Source organism: Pongo pygmaeus, chromosome 5 (genome assembly GCF_028885625.2).
Source record: "Pongo pygmaeus isolate AG05252 chromosome 5, NHGRI_mPonPyg2-v2.0_pri, whole genome shotgun sequence".
Lineage (NCBI taxonomy): Eukaryota > Metazoa > Chordata > Mammalia > Primates > Hominidae > Pongo > Pongo pygmaeus.
Genome location: NC_072378.2, coordinates 24,589,504 through 24,611,416, shown reverse-complemented (window position 1 = coordinate 24,611,416; position 21,913 = coordinate 24,589,504). Strand labels below are relative to the sequence as shown.

The window sequence follows — 21,913 nt, the reverse complement described above, 5'->3', positions numbered from 1 at the left end:
ATTGGTGATCAGGATGAAATAGTATTTTTATAACCTATCAAGATAAAATATTAGAAAGACATTTGTTTTCTTTGAAACTTGTGTCACATACCTTTCCTGTAGTTGTTGAACCAGTAAAGGAAATTTTGGACACCAGATGATCAGTACAAATTGCCTCCCCTACTTCCTTGGCATTCTTTCGAGAACAGGGAATAACATTGTATACGCCTGAAGGAATCCCAGCCTGGCTTGCAAGCTATAAAGAGAAACAGCAAACATGTGGCAACAATTTACTAAACTGAAAAAAAAAAAAAAAAGAAAAGAGAAATAAATAGATATTTAATCCAAAAAGTAATGGAAGAAAAATTAAGCTGACATTGGGGACAGACTAAGAACATATTTGAAGCTTAAATATCATTCTTATTAGTGCTAAAGTCACATTAATATTAATGGGTTGTTAAAGATCATTACAATAAAATTTCTACCGGACATGGTGGCTCATGCCTGTAATCTCAGCACTTTGGGAGGCAGAGGTGAGAGGATCACCTGAGCCCAGGAGGTGGAGGTTGCAGTGAGCCAAGGTTGTGCCACTGCACTCCAGCCTGGGGAACAGAACAAGACCCTGTCTCAAAAAAAAAAAAAAAAAAATTCTTAGAGTATAAGTTTCTTTCTTTCTTTTTTTTTTTTTTTTTTTTTTAAGACAGTCTTGCTCTGTCACCCAGGCTGGAGTGCATTGGCATAATCTCCACTCATTGCAACCTCTGCCTCCCGGATTCAAGTGATTCTCCTGCCTAAGCCTTCTGAGTAGCTGGGATTACAGGTGCGTGCCTGGCTAATTTTTGTAGTTTACTAGTAGAGACAGTTTTCACCATGTTAGCCAGGCTGGTCTTGAACTCCTGACCTCAAGTGATCCACCCACCTCAGCCTCCCCAAGTGTTTGGATTACAGTTGTGAGCCACCGTGCCTGGCCAGAGTATAAATTTCAATGCCACTGTCTGTTCAAACAAATAAAGAAACAAATAAAAAACCTTGAATTTCTGTCCTGAGAAAAATCAAAGGAGATGCCAAGAAAAAAGTTACTTGATTCACTTGTAGAATCAAGGGTGGGAAAGTGAAAAGGGGCATTTAATGAACACCTACTAGGTGCAGGGCAGCAGTGCAAAGCCTTTCCATAGGTGATTTCCCAGGGGAATGATGAAGAAAGGGAGGCATAGCAGAGAAGAATCCAGCCAAGGCCACAGCTAGTAACAGAACCCGCAGGCAAACCCACAGTTGCCTGAGCTGGACACTCATGCTCTTTCCATAGAGATTCCCTTTGGATAAGACATATCCTGAATTATTTTAATTTCTGGATTCCATTAACAATTAGCTTATTACGTAAATCTGACCGGAGATTCTGGGAAGATGAGTTTGTGAATCTCCCTCAATATCCTCATGAAAACAGCAATTAGACAGCAAACCCCAAATCTCAGAGACATTCACAAGACAATTATAACAAACATTTACAACAAGATGAGATGACAAGGTATCTCCACAAACCACAAATTACAAGTGGGTAAGAATACACCACCTGTGTTGACAAGACCTGACCGTCATATCAGCACCTGTGTGAGCGGAAGCAGGGGGCAGCAATGGGCCGTGTGGTGTATCCCATACCAGAGAACCCCAAATAGTCCACAGCTGTTCCTCTGAGAACAGCAGCTGTAAGTTGGAGGGCCTTGCCCTATCAATAGTAGGTGAGTACATGGGATGCTGCAATATCAATAGTAGGTGAGTACATGGGATGCTGCAATGTCAATAGTAGGTGAGTACATGGGATGCTGCAATATCAATAGTAGGTGAGTACATGGGATGCTGCAATAACAATAGTAGGTGAGTACATGGGATGCTGCAATAAGGAATGAAGGGGATGGAGAGTCCAGCCCCTGGGAGCCGTGTGATGAAAGATGAGGAGGCCCTGATAAAAACAGGGGAAGGGGATGGAGCCAGGGAGTCTCAGGAAGCAAGCTGCCTTATCTTTGAACACGATACACAAGGAAGCAAAAGGTACACTGTGAAGGAAAAGAAGCTATATTCCTAACTGGGCCTTCTTCCAAAAGTTCAGAAAACGAACTTCACATAAAAATAAAATTCTGACAAAAACACTGAGGTCAAATCCCATAAAAAGTTGTTAAAAGAAAAGAGGCTGGGTGTGGTGGCTCATGCTTGTAACCCCAGCACTTTGGGAGGCTGATGTGGGAGGATTGCTTGAGCCCAGAAGTTCTATACCAGGCTACGCAACATAGTGAGACCCTATCTCTACGAAAAAATAAAAAACAAAATTAGCTGGGTATGGTGGTGCACACCTGTAGTCCCAGCTACTTGGAGGCTGAGGCAGGAGAAACGCTTGAGCCTGGGAGGTCGAGGCTGCAGTGAGCCGTGATAGCAACACTGCACTCCAGCCTGGGTGACAGAGTGAGACTCTGTCTCAAGAAAAAAAAGAAAAAAATAGAAAAAATAAGAAGAAGTAGAATAATATCCCTATAGACAACAAAAGCATACCAGAAAGACATGCCCACAAAACAGACCCAAACTGGGCCAGGTGCAGTGGCTCACACCTGTAATCCCAGCATTTTGGGAGGCCGAGGTGGGTGGATCACTTGAGGTGAGGAGTTCCAGACCAGCCTGGCCAACATGGCAAAACCCCGTCTCTACTAAAAATGCAAAAAATAGACGGGCATGATGGTGTTTGCCTGTAATTCCAGCTACTTGGAGGGCTGAGGAAGGAGAATCGCTTGAACCAGGGAGGCAGAGATTGCAGTGAGCCAAGACTGTGTCAATTCACTCCAGCCTGGGCAACAAGAGTGAAACTCTATCTCAAAAACAAAACAAAACAAAACAAACAACATTAAAAGCCAGACCCAAACTGTAACTTACAATTTCAAAACAAGGTAAAAGATGACAAGAAAATTACACCAAGACACAAAAGAACAACCAACATGAACTGAGGCTAGAAAACTTTGGAAATGAGGTGAAGGAATATAGGAAAGAATCAGAAGAAAGAAGTAAATCATTTCAGAAACGAAAACCAAATTTGAAGGAACACAAGCATGAACAAACACAACACATAACCTTAAGAAAAATCGAAGGTGAAAAGAAAGATAATTTTAGAGATCATGGTGGACGGGAAGCAGGACTAGATTGCAGCTCCCACTTGGATGGACAAAACAGCACGTGGAGGCTCGCATTGTGAACTTTTGCTCCAGAACGACTGCAGGAATAAATCAGGAAAACTGGGAGAGCACACAGATCCTGTGAAGGAAGCAGATTGCTCCTGCAGGACCTGGGAGACACCCCAAATACTGTGCTGGTATCTACGGCTGAGAGACCCACAGATGGTTCACATCACAGGACTCTGTGCAGACAACCCTCAGTAGCAGCCTGGAGCCTGGTAGACTTGCTGGGTGGCTAGATCCAGAAGACAGATAACAATCACTACAGCTCGGCTCTCAGGAAGCCACATCCCTAGGAAAAGCGAGAGCTACTACATCAAGGGAACACCCCGTGGGACAAAAGAATCTGAACAACAGCCTTCAGCCCTAGACCTTCCCTCTGCCAGAGGCTACCCCAATAAGAAGAAACCAGAAAGCCAAGTCTGGTAATATGAAAAAACAGGATTCTTTAACACCCCCCAAAAATCACATTAGCTCACCAACAATGGATCCAAATCAAGAAGAAATCCCTGATTTACCTGAAAAAGAATTCAGATAGTTATTTATTAAGCCAATCAGGGAGGCAACAAAGAAAGGCGAAACCCAATTTAAGGAAGTCAAAAAAAAACAAAAAAAGATACAAGAAATAAGGGGAGAAATTTTCAATGAAATAGATAGCATAAATAAAAAACAATCAAAACTTCAGGAAACTATGGATGCACTTATAGAAATGCAAAATGTTCTGGAAAGTCTCAGCAATAGAATTGAACAAGCAGAAGAAAGAACGTCAAAGCTTAAAGACAAGGTTTTCAAATTAACCCAATCAACAAAGACAAAGAAAAAAGAATAAGAAAATATGAACAAAGCTTCCAAGAAGTCTGGGATTATGTTAAACAACCAGACCTAAGAATAATCGGTGTTCCCGAGGAAGAAGAGAATTCTAAAAGTTTGGAAAACATATTTGGGGGAATAATCGAGGAAAACTTCTCCAGCCTTGCTAGAGACCTAGACATCCAAATACAAGAAGCACAAAGAACACCTGGGAAATTCATCACAAAAATATCATCCCCTAGGCACACTGTCATCAGGTTACCTGAAGTTAAGACGAAGGAAAGAGTCTTAAGAGCTGTGAGGCAAAAGCACCAGGTAACCTATAAAGGAAAACCTATCAGATTAGCAGCAGATTTCTCAGCAGAAACCCTACAAACTAGAAGGGACTGAGGCCCTATCTTCAGCCTCCTCAAACAAAGCAATTATCAGCCAAGAATTTTGTATCCAGAGAAACTAAGCTGCATTTATGAAGAAAAGATAGAGTCTTTTTCAGACAAACACATGCTGAGAGAATTCGCCACTACCAAACCAACACTACAAGAACTGATAAAAGGAGCTCCAAATCTTGAAATAAATCCTGGAAACACATCAAAACAGAACCTCTTTAAAGCATAAATCTCGCAGGACCTATAAAACAAAAATACAAGTAAAAAACAAAACCAAACCCAAAAGCATTCAGGCAACAAATAGCATGATGACTGGAATGGTACCTCACATCTCAATACAAACATTGAATGTAAATGCCTTAAATACTCCACTTAAAAGATACAGAATTGCAGAATGGATGAGAGTTCACCAACCAACTTTCTGTTGCCTTTAAGAGACCCACCTAACACATAAGGACTCACAGAAACCCAAGGTAAAGGGGTGGAAAAAGGCATTCCAATCAAATGGACACCAAAAGTGAGCAGGAGTAGCTATTCTTATATTAGACAAAACAAACTTTAAAGCAACAGCAGTTAAAAAAGACAGAGAGGGACATTATATATTGATAAAAGGCCTCGTTCAACAGGAAAATATCACAATCCTAAATATATATGCATGTAACACTGGAGCTCCCAAATTTATAAAACGATTATTATTAGACCTAAGAAATGAGATAGACAGCAACACAATAGTAATGGGGGATTTCAATACTCCATTGACAGCACTAGACAAGTCATCAAGACAGAAAGTTAACAAAGAAACACTAGATTTAAACTATACCCTGGAACAAATGGACTTAGCAGATATTTACAAAACACTATCCAATAGCTGCAGAATATACATTCTATTCATCAGTGCATGGAACTTGCTCCAAGATAGACCATATGATAGGCCACAAAACGAGCCTCAATAAATTTAAGAAAATTGAAATTATATCAAGCACTCTCTCAGACCACAGTGGAATAAAGCTGGAAATCAACTCCAAAAGGAACCTTCAAAACCATGCAAATACATGGAAATTAAATAACTTGTTCCTGAATGATCATTAGGTCAAAAATGGAATCAAGATGGAAATTAAAAAATTATTTGAACTGAATGACAACCGTGACACAACATATCAAAACCTCTGGGATACAGCAAAGGCGGTGCCAAGAGCCAAGTTCATGGCCCTAAATGCTTACATCAAAAAGTCTGAAAGAGCATAAATAGATAATCTAAGGTCCACCTCAAAGAACTAGAGAAACAAGAACAAACCAAACCCAAACTCAGCAGAAGAAAGGAAATAACCAAGATCAGAGCAGAACTAAATTAAATAGAAACAAACAAAAATACAAAATATAAATGATACAAAAAGCTGGTTCTTTGAAAAGATAAAATTGATAGACCATTAGAAGAGAAGAGAGAAAATCCAAATAATCTCAATTAGAAATGAAATGGGAGATATTACAACTGATATCACAGAAGTACAAAAGATCATTCAAGGCTACTATGAACACCTTTACACACATAAACTAGAAAACCTAGAGGAGACAGATAAATTCTTTGAAATATACAGCCCTCCTAGCTTAAATCAGGAAGAACAAGATACCCCGAACAGACTGAAATGTCAGTAAAATAATTACCAACCAAAAAAATTTCAGGACCAGACAGATTCACAGCAGAATTCTACCAGACATTCAAAGAAGAATTGGTATCAATCCTATTGACACTATTCCACAAGATAGAGAAAGAGGGAATCCTCCCTCAACAAATGGTGCTGGGATAATTGGCAAGCCACATGTGGGAAAAAAAACTGGATCCTCATCTCTCACCTTATATAAAATAAACTCAAGATGAATCAAGAACTTAAATCTAAGACCTGAAACTATGAAAATTCTAGAAGATAACATTGGAAAAACCCTTCTAGCCATTGGCCTAGGCAAAGATTTCATGACCAAGAACCCAAAAAACAAATGCAACTAAAACAAAGATAAATAGCTGGAACTTAAATAAACTAAAGAGCTTTTGTATGGCAAAAGGAACAGTCAGCAGAGTAAACAGACAACCCACAGAGCAGGAGAAAGTCTTCACAATCTATACATCTGACAAAGGACGAATATCCAGAATCTACAAGAAACTCAAACAAATTAACAACAAAGAAAAAAACAATCCCATCAAAAAGTGGGCTAAGGACATGAATAGACAATTCTGAAAAGAAGATACACAAATGGCCCACAAACATATGAAAAAATGCTCAACATCACTAATGATCAAGGAAATGCAAATCAAAACCACAATGCAATACCACCTTACTCCTGCAAGGTTGGCCATAGTCAAAAAATTAAAAAATAATAGATGTTAGCGTGGATGTGAACAGGGAACATTTCTACATTGCTGGTGGGAATGTAAACTAGTACAACCACTATGGAAAACAGTGTGGAGATTTCTTAAAGAACTAAAAGTAGAACTACCATTTGATCCAGCAATCCCACTACTGGGTATCTACCCAGAGGAAAAGAAGTCATTATACAAAAAAGATACCTGCACATGCATGTTTATAGCAGCACAATTCACAATTGCAAAAACGTGGAACCAACCCAAATGCCCATCAGTCAACGAGTGGATAAACTGTATCCTATGTGGTTTATACATAGGATGGAATACTACTCAGCCATAAAAAGGAATAAATTAATGGCATTCGCAGTGGGCTGGATGAGATTGGAGACTATTATTCTTTTTTTTTTTGAGATGGAGTCTTGCTCTGTCACCCGGCTGGAGTACAGTGGCATGATCTTGGCTCACTGCAACCTCCGCCTCTTTTCAAGTGATTCTCCTGCCTTAGCCTCCCGAGTAGCAGGGACTACAGGTGCATGCCACCATGCCCAGCTAATTTTTGTATTTTTATTAGAGACGGGGTTTCACTATGTTGGCCAGGATGGTCTCAATCTCTTGAGCTGGTGATCTGCCCGCCTTGGCCTCTCAAAGTGCTGGGATTACAGGCGTGAGGCCACCGTGCCTGGCCTGAAGACTATTATTCTAAGTTAAGTAACTCAGGAATGGAAAACTAAACATCATATGTTCTCACTCATAAGTGGGAGCTAAGCTGTGAGGAAGCAAAGGCATAAGAATGACACAATGGACTTTGGGGACTCAGGGAGAAAGGGTGGGAAGGGGGCAAGGGATAAAAGACTACAAATTGGGTGCAGTGTGTACTGCTCAGGTGATGGGTGCACCAAAATCTCACAAATCACTACTAAAGAACTTAATCATGTAACCAAATACCACCTGTTCCCCAATAACCTATGGAAATAAAAATTAAAAAATAAAATAAAATCAGACATTTTATACCTAGAAAAAAAATAATTTTAAAAATTAGGGAAAAGATGAAAAACATACAAGAGAAAGTGACAAAAAAGATTCAACTTATGGATAACAGGAGTTCCTAAAGGAGTAAAACCAAACCAACGGTGAGGAACAAATCCTGAAAACTTTATAGAGATATAAAACAAAAAGGCTGGAAACTACATACTGAAAAAGCACACTGCATACCTAGAGTATGGACTCAAAGCAATCATCAGAAAGACATATTCTAGTGACATTACTAGATATGGTCTTCAAAGATAAAGTGGAGAAAAAACCAAACCAAACACTTTTGTGTATCTAGGTAAAAAAAAAAACAAGTTGACTTATAAGGGCAAGAAACTTAGGTTACCATCTGAATTTTCAAGAGCAACACTTTATATCAGAAGAAAATGGAAAATATATTTAAGATAATCAAGTAAAAAAAAAATGTGAGCCAAGGATTTTATACCTAGCAAAACTGATTTATACACACAATAGGCCCAGACTACTGTCAACATTTAAGAAGGGAAAATATTATTCCCATGAGCCCTTCCTAAGGAATCTACTACAGACTGAGGTTCGGATCACCAAATGTCTAGAGAAACATTGACATAAGCACTGGTGGTGAGCATAAACATACAACTGCTTGTTCAACTAAGTCTAAAGGAGGGTTAAACTGGAGAGAGTAGAGCATGTAATGGTTGTAGTTTTGGCAACACAGATACAGTGTAACTATTTTAAAATACAGACAAATGTTCATAGCCAAGAGGGATTAAGGAGACAAGACAACTAAATGTAATGGGATATCCTGGACCAGATCCTGAAACAGAAAAAGGAGACTAGGTACAGACTAATAAAATCTGAGAATGGATTTTAAAGTATGGACTTTAGTTAATAACAACGTATCACTATTGATTCATTAATTGTAACAAATATACTATACTAATGTAAGCTGCTAGTAATAGGAGAAATTGAATGTGGGGTATGTGGGAAATAGCCCATCTATGCAATTTTTCTGTAAATGTAAAACTATTCTAAAATAAAAGTTTATTACTAAAAATGAGAATGGAAAGAGAAAATACCAAAAAAGTAAACCATTTTCAATAGGCACATTGGTGATATTAAAATTAATATTTAAAACAAATAAAATTAATATTCAGAAGCTGTTGTTCTGTATAATGAGTACATATGGAATATTAATTCAGTCATTTCCTGAGTCTTTAGAAACCAGGAAAGAGGCCAGGCGTGGTGGCTCATGCCTGTAATCCCAGCACTTTGGAAGGCCGAGGCGGGTGGATCACGAGGTCAGGAGTTCAAGACCAGTCTGGCCAAGATGGTGAAACCCAGTCTCTACTAAAAATACAAAAATTAGCTGGGTGTGGTGGCGGGCATCTGTAATCCCAGCTACTCGGGAGGCTGAGGCAGAGAATTGCTTGAACCTGGGAGGCAGAGGTTGCAGTGAGCCAAGATTGTGCCACTGCACGCTAGCCTGGGCGACAGAGCGAGACTGTCTCAAAAAAAAAAAAAAAAAAAGAAACCAGGAAAGAAGGAGATGCAGATATAATATAAAATAAGTAAAAACTCTATAGGACTGAATTTGAATTTGAAGTTTCTGTAGGAATTTCTGCAGCATTTTATTGTGTGTGTACATGTGTGTACACATATATGTATATCTCCTAGCCCTGCCCACTGAAAAGGCCTACAAATAGTGATAGGGTAGGTGGTTTTAGGTGTTCTGGGGAAAAAAGCAAAGCAGAGGAGGGGATCAAGAGGATCAGAGTGTGAGGTTGTGATTTTTTTTTTTTGAGACTGAGTCTCACTCTGTTGCCCAGGCTGGAGTGCAGTGACACCATCTTGGCTCACTGCAATCTCCGCCCCCAGGGTTCAAGCGATTCTCCTGCCTCAGCCTCTTGAGTAACTGTGATTACAGGCACGTGCCACCATGCCCAGCTAATTTTGTATTTTTAGTAGAGACAGGGTTTCAGCATGTTGGTCAGGCTGGTCTCGAACTCCTGACCTCAAGTGATCTGCCCACCTTGGCCTCCCAAAGTTCTGGGATTACGGGTGTGAGCCACCACGCCCAGCCAAATTGTGATTTTTAGACAGGGTGGCCATGGAAGGCCTCCCTGGGAGAGAGGAATTTGAGTGAAGACGTGAAGAAGCAAGTTATGGGGGTATCTGGGGGAGACTGCTCCAGACAGAGGGAAAGTATAAAGTTTGAGTGGAGGGCAAGGCTGGCGGGGTCTGCAAAGTGGCAGGGGCCAGAGTGGTCCAAGCAGATGAATGAAGAGTGAGGGGTTCCGGTGTGATGGACGAAGTCAGAGACATACTGGGGTGTGGGAAGTGACATCTTATAGGACCTTGAAAGCCACTAAGGAATCTGGACTTTACTCTGAGTGAGTGACACAAGAGGCCACTTGAGGTTTTCAAACAAAAGAATAAGATCTAATGGAATGCAGATTGAACTGGGAATGGGAATGGGAAATAACAAGTTTCCTAAATGTAAGAAACACCCACGTTTAGGTGCCTATTTCATGAAGATGATGGATAGATACCATTTTACGGTAGGCTGAAAACACATGGCCTGCAGATGTCAGAAAATCCCCCATCCATTTTTTTCCCCAAAAGAGCTACAGCTGATTTAAAGTAATTGCCAGTAGATTAATAAACAACACCATGCATCAGGAGGCGTAAGCAAAGAAGTAGGCTCCAAAATTCCTTCTTTCTGTCCCAGATAAACATCAATTTTTGGACTTTGTCTGCTTTGTACAAACACAGGGAGAGCGGCTCACCTCAGCCAGGGCCAGGGCGGAGAAGGGCGTGTCTTCGGCAGGCTTCACCACGACGGTACAGCCGGCTGCCAGGGCAGCCCCCACCTTCCGGGTGATCATGGCACTGGGGAAATTCCACTGGGGTTAGAAGAGCAGAGGAAGTATGTGAGAGGAAGGACCACCTCATTAGTGCAAAGGAAGGCAGGTGAGGAAGTCAGTGAACAAATTTCATTGCACAACTGATTGACAAACCCGTTTGGCTGCACAGGTGAGCTCTCAGAACACCTGACCCCCAGCCAACTTGAGGGACTCTGACTGAGATAAAGGCTCATGAAGACAGGAAATATTTTTAGAATTTAACACAGTAAAAAATGAGTTAGACCAGGGGTCAGCCAACTTTTTCTGTGAAGGGCCAGACCGTAAAATTTTTAGGCTTTGTAGAATGTATGGTTTCTATGGCAATTACTCAACTCTGCAGCTGTATTGTGAAAACAGCCACAGATAGTAGGTGTATGAATGGGTGTCGCTGTGTCTCAATAAAACTTTATTTACAAACATAGGCAGTGGGCTGGATTTGGCCTGAGGCCCATGGGAGTAAATATTAGCAATGGTTTTGAAAATGGCAGATGATTTATTATTTACTTCCACATACATATTTATAGATGCCTATAGATATGCCTATAATAACAGTATTTTATTTTGAAAAACTCTATTATATAGTACTTACTCTGTATCAGGTATTTTTCTAAGTACTTCAAAATTAAAATTAATTAAATCCTTATCACAACCCAATGAGGTTGATATTAACCTCATTTGCAAGTTCAATAAAATGGAGACAGTGCAGTTAAGTAATTTGGCCAATGTTGCACAGTTAGTAAACAGTGACCTTCAAGTCAAACCTAGTCAGTCTAGGCAATCGGGGGATTCTGTCTGTAACTCTGCTGAGCAGGAAAACCACAGACGTCTTGAGACCAGCTGACAGATACAGGAGAGAACTTAATATGGGACCTAGTAGAAGGCAGAACCCAGAAGGAAAGCCGGGCATTCCACAAATATACTGCAGCCCCATCCAGGCAGATGTGATACCTTATTTCTTAGCCTTTTTACCTCTAGAACCTGGCCCAGTGCCTGCTGGTGGGTCCACAAATGCTTTGTTATTGATGATAAGCATCAATTAAGCATAACACTTTTTTCCAAACTATGGCAAGTTTAAAAATGTATCATATCTTAAGTCTTTTTAAAAATGATAAATACTGGAAGATCTTTTCAGAGGTGCTAGGCAATGCCAGAAAGAAGCCTCCATGCCAAGTCAGAAGAGCCCCTGGGTCCTCCTGCGGCTCATCCCACTTTTGCAGGCATTAGAAATGCATCCTTCCACTCACTGCCACCACACCTAACATCATCACAGAGGACCAGGAAACACACTTCCACATCCAGCAAAAGCATCAGGAAACCAGGAACAGGTGACAAAACTAACAGGATGAGCACACCTGCTCACGAGGAAGAATGAATTGTTTCCCAACTCCCTATCCAATCTCCCACCCTAGGATCTTGCTGATCCTGTCACCTACCGGGGTGATGACTGCAGCCACACCTATGGGCTGCTTGAGGACCAGGGCCCGCCTGTCCTTTGCCGGGGTGTAGATAATGTCTCCGTAAACACGGCGGGCTTCCTCAGAGAACCACTCTAGGAAAAAGGCGGAATAGAGAATTTCTCCATGTGCCTCCTTCAGTGGCTTTCCCTAAATTAAATCAGAAAAGAACCCACGTATTACCTTCTAATAATAAAAGCATGGCTCTGTGTTCCTAAATTCTTCAAGGTGCAAGAGCAGTAGAAAAGTCTCCTATATCGATACCCATAGAGTGGGGAAACTTTCTGACTTTGGTATGAGTTTTAAAAAGCAGAATTACAATGATGAATGTATCACCCTAAACCACAAGAGTCATTTGCATTCTCAATATGTTTACAAATTAGGAAACATCTAATTTTTTCCTCCTTTCAATATCTTCTAAGTATTGTAACCATGATATGAAATAATTTATTATATCTATGGAAGAAGTATTGGTACATTAAAAAATGTACAAAAACAATATTTAAAAAAAGCAACCAAAACAGTAACATGGAAAAAAATCAGAATGGTGAAACAGCAGTTATTCATACAGTTGCAAACAAAATCTATTTTTGGATACTATTAAAGAATAAACTAGAACATACAAATTTTATTTTAGCAAATCTAAGTACCCTGGCACAATAATGATTTGGTATTTGATCAGTAGAGAAGGAATCACATATTCTTTAGCTATAGCCAGCAGTGAAGGGAAGTCAGGGGCTTTCCCAAGTTTAGTGTAAAAATTCCTGGAGAATTTCTCAGTGCACCAAGCCAGAACCCTGAACTTACACTTTCAGCTGTGATTATTCTGGCAAGGTCATCCTTATTTTGTATCATTAAATTGTACCACTTCCGAAGTAATGAACTCCTCTCCTGCAAAAGAAATAACAAGGCAGAAAAGTAATAAAATGCCAAGTGTAAGAGAGAATGCTAAATAAAATTCAATATCCTAAAATATTAGCTGTATGGTCTCATTCTCCTCAGCTGTGATGGTTAATTTTATGTGTAAATTTGACTGGGTTCAAGGAGCCCCAGATAGCAGGTAAAACATTATTTCTGGGTATGTCTGTGTTTTTGGAAGAGGTTAGCATTTAAATCAGTAGACTGAATAAAGAAGATTTGCCTTCACAAATTCAGGTGGGCATCATCCAATCTGCTGAGGACCTGAAAAGAACAAAGTGGCAGAGGAAGAGCAAATTCACTCTCTGCATGAGCTAGGACGTCCATTTCCTCCTGCTGTCAGACACCAGACATTGTCATTCCTGGTACTCAGGCCTTTGGACCCAGTCTGGAACTCAGACTGGACATATCAGCTTTCTTAGGTCTCCAGCTTGCAGACAGCAGAGGGTGGGACTTCTTAGCATCCACAACCACATGAGCCAGTCCTTTATAAGATGATGTCTCTTCCTATGTTCCTATATATCTATGATTCCATATATATATATATGGGATACATGATTCCATATATATATATATATATGGGATACATGATTCCATATATATATATATATATATACGGGATACATGATTCCATATATATATATATATATATATGGGATACATGATTCCATATATATATATATATATATACGGGATACATGATTCCATATATATATATATATATATATATATGGGATACATGATTCCATATATATATATATATGGGATACATGATTCCATATATATATATATATATATGGGATACATGATTCCATATATATATATATATATATGGGATACATGATTCCATATATATATATATATATATGGGATACATGATTCCATATATATATATATATATATGGGATACATGATTCCATATATATATATATATATATATGGGATACATGATTCCATATATATATATATATATATATATGGGATACATGATTCCATATATATATATATATGGGATACATGATTCCATATATATATATATATGGGATACATGATTCCATATATATATATATATGGGATACATGATTCCATATATATATATATATGGGATACATGATTCCATATATATATATATATATGGATACATGATTCCATATATATATATATATATGGGATACATGATTCCATATATATATATATATATATGGGATACATGATTCCATATATATATATATATATGGGATACATGATTCCATATATATATATATATATGGGATACATGATTCCCATATATATATATATATATGGGATACATGATTCCATATATATATATATATGGGATACATGATTCCATATATATATATATATGGGATACATGATTCCATATATATATATATATATATATATATGGGATACATGATTCCATATATATATATATATATATATATATGGGATACATGATTCCATATATATATATATATATATGGCATACATGATTCCATATATATATATATATATATATGGCATACATGATTCCATATATATATATATATATATAAAATATTGGTTCTCACAGAACATTGGTTCTATTTTTCTGGACAACCCTGAGTAAGATGCTTGGGGAAACATATATTGACCTTCTGTTTTTTTGTTTGTTTTTGAGACAGGGTCTGGGTTTGGACAATGAAAAGCACATAAATAAAAAAAATCAAAAATTTAAAAAAATTAAAAAAAAGAGACAGAGTTTTGTTCTGTCACCCAGGCTGAAGTGCAGTGGTGTGATCATACCTCACTGCAACCTCTGCTTCCTTGGTTCAAGTGATCCTCCCAGCTCAGCCTACTGAGTAGCTGGGACCACAGGCACACACCACCATGCTCAGCTATTTTTTTCTTTTAACTCCTCTGTATCTGTTACAACTTTAAGCAGAATGTGACTCAGGCACTACATTTCCATCCACAAGACTGGCTCTGAGTTATTTTTGAACAGCTTTATGATATGCTTAGGTAGGCTTGTAACTTTGCTTCTTCAAACAATACTTTTCTTTGGAAAACAAGCCCTGTGGAGAGTTCCTTCCATCACGTTGCTTCAGTTTAACCTATTTCTAGAGGACTAGTACATGCAGAATTGGCAACTACAGGGGACGAAAAGTTCAAAAAGTAGATCCTACAAGATGTAACAAATACTTTTTTCTAAACATCAAGGGTATAGCTCAAGAACACTTCGATAACAAGATTTGGTCTACTAAGGAATCCGGCTTGATAGCTAAAGACTTAGACCACAAAGTTAACATTATGTTATATACATCTTACAACGATTACCTTGACCTGTTAAAATAAGCATTTTACCTTGATCTGTTAAAATAAGATTACCCTAATCTGTGAAACTAAAAAAGCATTACTAGCCCTGCCTTAGTGCTTAAGGTATCACAGCATCACTTAGAAGTAGAAAGAAATCTTATCTTCCCCTTAAAGTAGTTGTTGTCATGCCATAGACTTTTCATGCTAACAGGATCTACAGGATGATCATGCTCAGCTAATTAAAAAAAAATTTTTTTTGTACAGACAAGGTCTCACTATATTGCTCATGCTAACTGACCCTTCTTTGATGAGTAATAGAGATCCAATTTCAAGTTGCATCTAAAGAGGTATACTGGGTCATAAATTATAAAAGAGAAAATAAGTTTTGTGGAAACAGCTATTATTGCTTATGGTAAATAAGAACAACTTTAATTTTACCATACAAAGGTATAGTTCCCTACTTTATTATTATTATTATTATTATTATTATTTTAGATAGGGTCTTGATCTGATGCCCAGGCTGGAGTACAGTGGCGCAATCATAGCTCACTGCAACCTCAGACTCCTGGCTTTAAGTGATCCTCCTGCCTTGGCCTCCCAAAGTGCTGAGATTACAATTGTGAGCCACCATGCCTGGACCATTCTACTTTCTGTCTCTATGAATTTGACAACTCTGGGTACCTCATATAAGTAGAATCATACAGCATTTGCCCTTTTGTGACTGGCTTATTTCACTCAGCATAGTGTCTTCAAGTATTGTTCCCTATTACAGTGGCTCGCTGGCAACCTGGATTTGTCCCAGAGACTGACATATGGACTGGGGCATGCATGAGGCATAAGAAAGGGCCTCACTTAAGAAGAGGGCCCAGGCACAACAACATGAATGCACTTAATACCACTGAAATGTACACTTAAAAATGGTTAAAATGGTAAATGTTATGTTATGCATATTTTGCCATAATTTAAAAAATTCCAATGAATGAAAAACAGATAAAGGGATACATTGGATTATTAACAATATTATGGGACCAGGTGTGGCAGCTCATGCCCATAATCACAACACTTTGGAAGGCCAAGGAGGGAGGATTGCTTGTAGCCAGGAGTTCGACACCAGCTTGGGCAATGCGGTGAGATCCGTCTCTACACACACACACACACAGAAATTATCTGGGTGTAGTGGTGCATGCCTGTGGTCCCAGCTACTCAGAAGGCTGAGGTGGGAGAATCGCTTGGGCCTATGAGTTCGAGGCTGCAGTGAGCCATGATAGCATCACTGTACTCCAGCCTGGGCAACGGAGCAAGACCCTGTCTCAAAAAAAAAAAAAAAAAAAAAGAAAAAAGAAAAGAGAAAAGGAAGAAATGGTTTATTAAAAAAAATTAATTCATTCACATAAAACCACTTCAAAAAAGAAAACGAGGAAGGCCTAGAGAATCTAGGCCACCTGGGCTGCCATCAAGGCACTCTAAAGAGAGAGCTGCCCAGGATGTAGCTTCCAACATCTGCACAGGTGTATCCAAAGCCAAGAAGAACTTTTGTTTTTGTTTTTTGAGACAGTCTCACTCTGTCACCCAGGTTGGAGTACAGTGGCACCATCTTGGCTCACTGCAACCAACCTCCACCTCCTAGGCTCAAGCAATTCTCATGCCTCAGCCTCTTGAGTAGCTGGGATTACATACAGGTGCATGCCACAATGCCTGGCTAATTTTTGTATTTTTTCTTTTTGAGACAGAGTCTTGCTCTGTCCCCCAGGCTGGAGTGCATTTGGCATGATCTCGGCTCACTGCAACCTCCGCCTCCCAGGTTCAAGCAATTCTCCCTGACTCAGCCTCCTGAGTAGCTGGGATTACAGGCGCCCGCCACCACGCCCAGCTAATTTTTGTATTTTTTAGTAGAGATGGGGTTTCATCATGTTGGCCAGGCTGGACTTGAACTCCTGACCTCAAGTGATCCACCCGCCTTGGCCTCCCAAAGTGCTGAGATTACAAGTGTGAGCCACCGTGTCTGGCCAGTTTTTGTATTTTTTAGTAGAGACAGTGTTTCACCATGTTGGACAGGCTGGTCTCGAACTCCTGACCTCAGGTGATCCACCCGCCTTGGCCTCCTGAAGCGCTGAGATTACAGGCGTAAGCTACCGTGCCCAGCCTGAACCCCTCCTTTCAAAAAGGAAGGTTCCCTGAAAAGATCCAAGACCTTGTAAGATGGAAGCTGACATCACTGTAATGTTCAAGGGGCACAGACATTAGGATGGGAGGTGTGATCTGAACACAGGATGATGCTGCTAGTGTCAGCAAGAGGTCCCAACACCCGCCCCGCAGCTGCCAAACAATCAGTGATAGACTAGAAGGCTTTCCAGACCCCTGCAGTGTAACAGCATTGTATGGCAGCCTTGATCCTCGTGGGGCCTTGTGGGACTCCAGAATGATGCTAGGGGAACCAGGGCTCAGGCCCTGGTCCACTCCTTTCCTGTGAGCTCACCATTCCCATCGCTGTAAGTATGTATGCAGCACACACACGTATGAATGTCACATTTACATTTCTAGCCTACGGTTCGCTTTCAAACCTCAGACTCATATACCCAACTGCTCATTTTACATCCTCTCTTGGGTGTGAACCGACATCTCAGACTCAATAAGTCTAAAACTGAACTCTTGATATCTCACCCTAATGCTGTTCAATTCAGCTATCCTCATCCTTCCAATTGCTCAGGCCAAAAGCCCTGGAGTCATCACTAACCCCTCTCCTTCACCTACTTCCTATGTAATGATCCATCAGAAAATCCAGTGGGCTCAACCTTCAAAATACATCCTTATGGGATAACTCTTCACCTGGTCCACTGCTACCACTCTGGTTCAAGCCACCATGGCCTCCCACCTAAAGCCGTGCAACAACCTCCTAACCTGTCTCTCTGCTTCCGCCACTCTTCATCTAGTCTCAGCACTGTGATTAGAGTGGCCTTTCAAAATGTAAATCAGATCATATCTCTGCTTAAAACCCTGACACAGCCCCCCCTTTACTCAAAGTAAAAACCAAGTCCTTAGAATAACTCACAGGTCCTATATGCTCCACCCACTCTTCCCCTTCTCCCTATGACCTCCTCTGATACAACTCTTCCCCTTTGCTCAGTCCACATGGGCCTCCTTGCTGTTCTGCAAATGTGTCAGCCATGCTTCTGACTTTGGCTCTAGCTGAATGTCCTTATGAGAGGTGAAGCCAGCTGGATTTCCTGGGTCGAGTGGGAACTTGGAGAACTTTTCTGTCTTACAAGAGGATTGTAAAATGCACCAATCAGTGCTCCGTAAAACACACCAATCAGCACCCCGTAGCTAGCAAGAGGATTGTAAAATGCACCAATCAGCGCTCTGGAGCTAGCAAGGGGATTGTAAAATGCACCAATCAGTGCTCTGTAAAAACACACCAATCAGCACTCTGTAGCTAGCCAGAGGATTGTAAAATACACCAATCAGCCCTCTGTAAAACGCACCAATCATCAGGATCCTAAAAGTAGCCAATCGCAGGGAAGATTGAAAAAAAGGCATTCTGATAGGACAGAAACGGAACACCGGAGGGGATAAATAAGGGAATAAAAAGCTGGCCACCACGCCCCACCCCCCGCAGCAGCGACAACCTGCTCAGGTCCCCTTCCATGCTGTGGAAGCTTTCTTCTTTCACTCTTCACAATAAATCTTGCTACCACTCATTCTTTGAGTCCATGCCATCTTTAAGAGCTGTAACACTCACCGCGAAAGTCCGCGGCTCCATTTTTGAAGGCATCGAGGCCACAAACCTACTGGCAGGAACCAACTCCGGACACACTTACCTCCTTTGGTCTTTGTATCTCATGTCCTCAATGAGACCTACCCTGATGTTATGGGCTGAATGGTGCTCCTGGCAAAACTGACATGTTGAAGTCCTAACCCCCCAGTATCTCAGAATGTGAGTGCATTTGGAAATAGGGTCTTTAAAAAGGGAATTAAGTTTTGATGAGGTCATTCTGGTGGGCCCCAATCTGATCTGACTCCTGTTTTTAAAAGAAGAAGAGATTAGGACACATACACACACAGAGGAAAGACCATGTGGAGACACACAGGGAAGATTCATTCATATAACCAACTGCTTACTTTACATCCTCACTTGGGCGTGAACAGACATCTCAGCCTCCATGAGTCTAAAATTGAGGTCTGATGAGATACAAAGACAACACTGAGCTCTCTGCAAACCAATGAGAGAGGCCTTAGAAGAAACCAACCCTGACAACACCTTGATCTGGGATTTCTACCCTCCAGAGCAGTAAAATGAGAAATGTCTGTTGTTCAGGCCACCCAGTCTGTGGTACCTTGCTATTACAGCCCTAGCAGAGGACTATGCCTGGCCACACTGTTGATGCTGCACCTTGCCCCTTCCCTCTGGCCCGGATCTTCTCCTGCTTCTACCTTTTTTCCCATATTGCATTCAGCACCTCTCACATACTTACTTGCTTAGATATTATGTTTGTTGTTTAGAGTTCTGATCTCTCTTCTGCTCCCCTTCCACCCCATGTAAGCTCCATAAGGGCACAATCTTTCTTTCGTTTACTGAGGTATCCCAAGCACCTCTAACAGTGCAGGGCATACAGCAGGTGCTCAGTAAACAGCTGATGGATGAATAAGTGCTAAGACTCTCTTGTACTCGTAGGGATCGCTGGATGAATTCCTTCAGAGGGAGAGCTTTGAAGGACAGGGTAAAAAATTTCACTGCGTTGACTCCAGGTCTAATAATATAATACTTGAAGGAAGAAGAAACTTTCTTAGTTTTCTTCTTACTCTATTCTCCCCATTTAACGGCCCTCCACCCCTTACTCCCAATTCTCCAGTGTTCTCTATGCAATGGCCAATAGCAGCATTTATCCATTTAGGGTGAAAACGTGGAGAACACTCCTGGACTTAACTCTTCCCCTGCACAAAACCCATATCTTTCTACAGTTCTCTCCGTTTCCGATTCCATGATTCTGGCCCGGGGCCCTCACTACCAGCCTTCTTAAGGGCAGCTGAAGCAGCCTCCTGCGTGGGCTCCCTGCAGCTGCGGAGATATTTCAGCTACTCTGAAGGGCCACACGTGCTCTCTCACTTCCCTGACACCCCTCCCCTTTGTCCCCGCCCCTCCACGGTTAGGCTTGTTGATCAAAACACGCAGCTCGCTTATATTTAGGCGCTCGCGTTCTGCCTCCCCTACTGGGCAGTGCATAACTTGATGAGGCTTGAGGGCAGGGGCCGTGTCCCTAGCGCCCGGCACAAAGTGGAAGCTCCAAACTTATTTGTTGGTCGTCTCCCTTGTTGCTCTGACTTTCCGCTTTGTATACCCTGGGGAACTGAGCACAGGAGGGAGGCGACGCGGCTGGTGTCACTTTGGGGTAAAGCCCCCTCTGCTCCCCGCCGTGTCCCCGGCCAGCTCTGGCCCCCTGTATCCGGGCTCTCTCACCTTGGCCGAGACCTCCCTCCAGCTGCAGAAAGCCTCGTAGGCAGCGCGCACGGCGGCACGGGCCTCTCGCACCCCGCAGTCGGCCACCATGCCCAGAGCGGCGCCGCTGGCCGGGTCTTGCACGGGGAAGGTGGCGGCGGCCGGGAGCCAGCGGCCGCCCACGAAGCTGTCGGTGCGCAGCAGCGCCGCAGAGAGGCCCGCCAGGCCCCCAGCGTAGCCGCGGAGCTGGGCCGGGCCGGGCGCAGGCCGGGAGGCAGGGACCAGGCCCCCGGCGCGGGGTCGGAGGCGGCAGCCTGGAAACGTCGACCCGAGGCGCTGGGCCCCACAGCTCCGCAGCCAAAAGCAGGTCGCCATGGCCCGGGCAGCGACGGCGAGAGTAAACAGGCAAGCGGGCGCGCGCGCACGGGAACGCAGGGGTCGCGGGGAAGCAAGAGGAGCGAGGAGGCGCCGGGGACGCGCGGGGAAAGCGGGGGAGCTGGCGGAAGGTTGCAGAGCCACAGAGCAGCGCCCTCTCTCCGCGTCTTTCTCGCTGCACCGCCGCGCCGCCCTCTGCACCTTGCCCTAAGCGCCGCGCGGCTTCTCTCCTGGCGCGAACTTCTCCCGGGGGAGGGTTGGGTTCGGGGATGGAGAAGGCTCGCCGGTAGATGCACCTGCGGACTGCTGTCACCTTTTCACTTTTCGGGTGTTCATTTGTCACTAACTGCTCCTGAGCCCCCAACCGCTGCTAGAGACCCACTCTCTCCCCTTAGCATCCCCCAAATTCGGCATCCCCGGAATTTGTGCGCGGTCCATAGATGCGCTGGTGCCTGCCTTAAATGCCAAGGCCGTGATCACGCTTCTTCAGTTGTAGCTCCTGAGCACGTAGGATTGATTGGGAGCGATGGTTCTCTGAGGGGTCGAAGTGTGACCCCGCATTCTGCTGCCTGCCTGCTTTTCTGGGTATGTGTCTAGGCATTCTCCTAGGGGTGCTCCCGATAAATAACAGCGCCTTGGAAATAAACAGACTAGGATACAAACTCAGTCTGTTCCCGACAAGCTGTGTGACCGACAGGTTAACCTTAGTCCAGTCGCTTATAAAATAGAACCATATCTACCCCATTTTGTTGTGAGATAACGTAAAATGCTCGTTACAGT

The 21,913-nt window shown here is 42.0% G+C and overlaps 1 protein-coding gene across 6 annotated transcripts in view; it reads right to left on the bottom strand.

Annotated features, from left to right (window-relative positions):
- ALDH5A1 (aldehyde dehydrogenase 5 family member A1) overlaps positions 1 to 21,326 on the bottom strand; it is a 46,145-nt gene extending 24,819 nt beyond the window's left edge. For 3 of the 6 annotated variants that reach the window (XM_063665871.1, XM_063665873.1, XM_054492636.2), the window contains exons 1-6: positions 20,780 to 21,133; positions 12,919 to 13,002; positions 12,091 to 12,261; positions 10,541 to 10,657; positions 3,671 to 3,709; positions 92 to 235 (exon numbers count right to left, since the gene is read on the bottom strand). In XM_063665871.1, the coding sequence (XP_063521941.1) occupies positions 92 to 235; positions 3,671 to 3,709; positions 10,541 to 10,657; positions 12,091 to 12,261; positions 12,919 to 13,002; positions 20,780 to 21,133 (909 nt within the window). Of the gene's footprint in view, positions 1 to 91; positions 236 to 3,670; positions 3,710 to 10,540; positions 10,658 to 12,090; positions 12,262 to 12,918; positions 13,003 to 20,779 lie in introns of all 6 variants that reach the window. The other 3 variants (XM_063665874.1, XM_063665872.1, XM_054492637.2) reach the window with 2 other exon arrangements.
- Between the last annotated feature and the right edge of the window lie 587 nt (positions 21,327 to 21,913).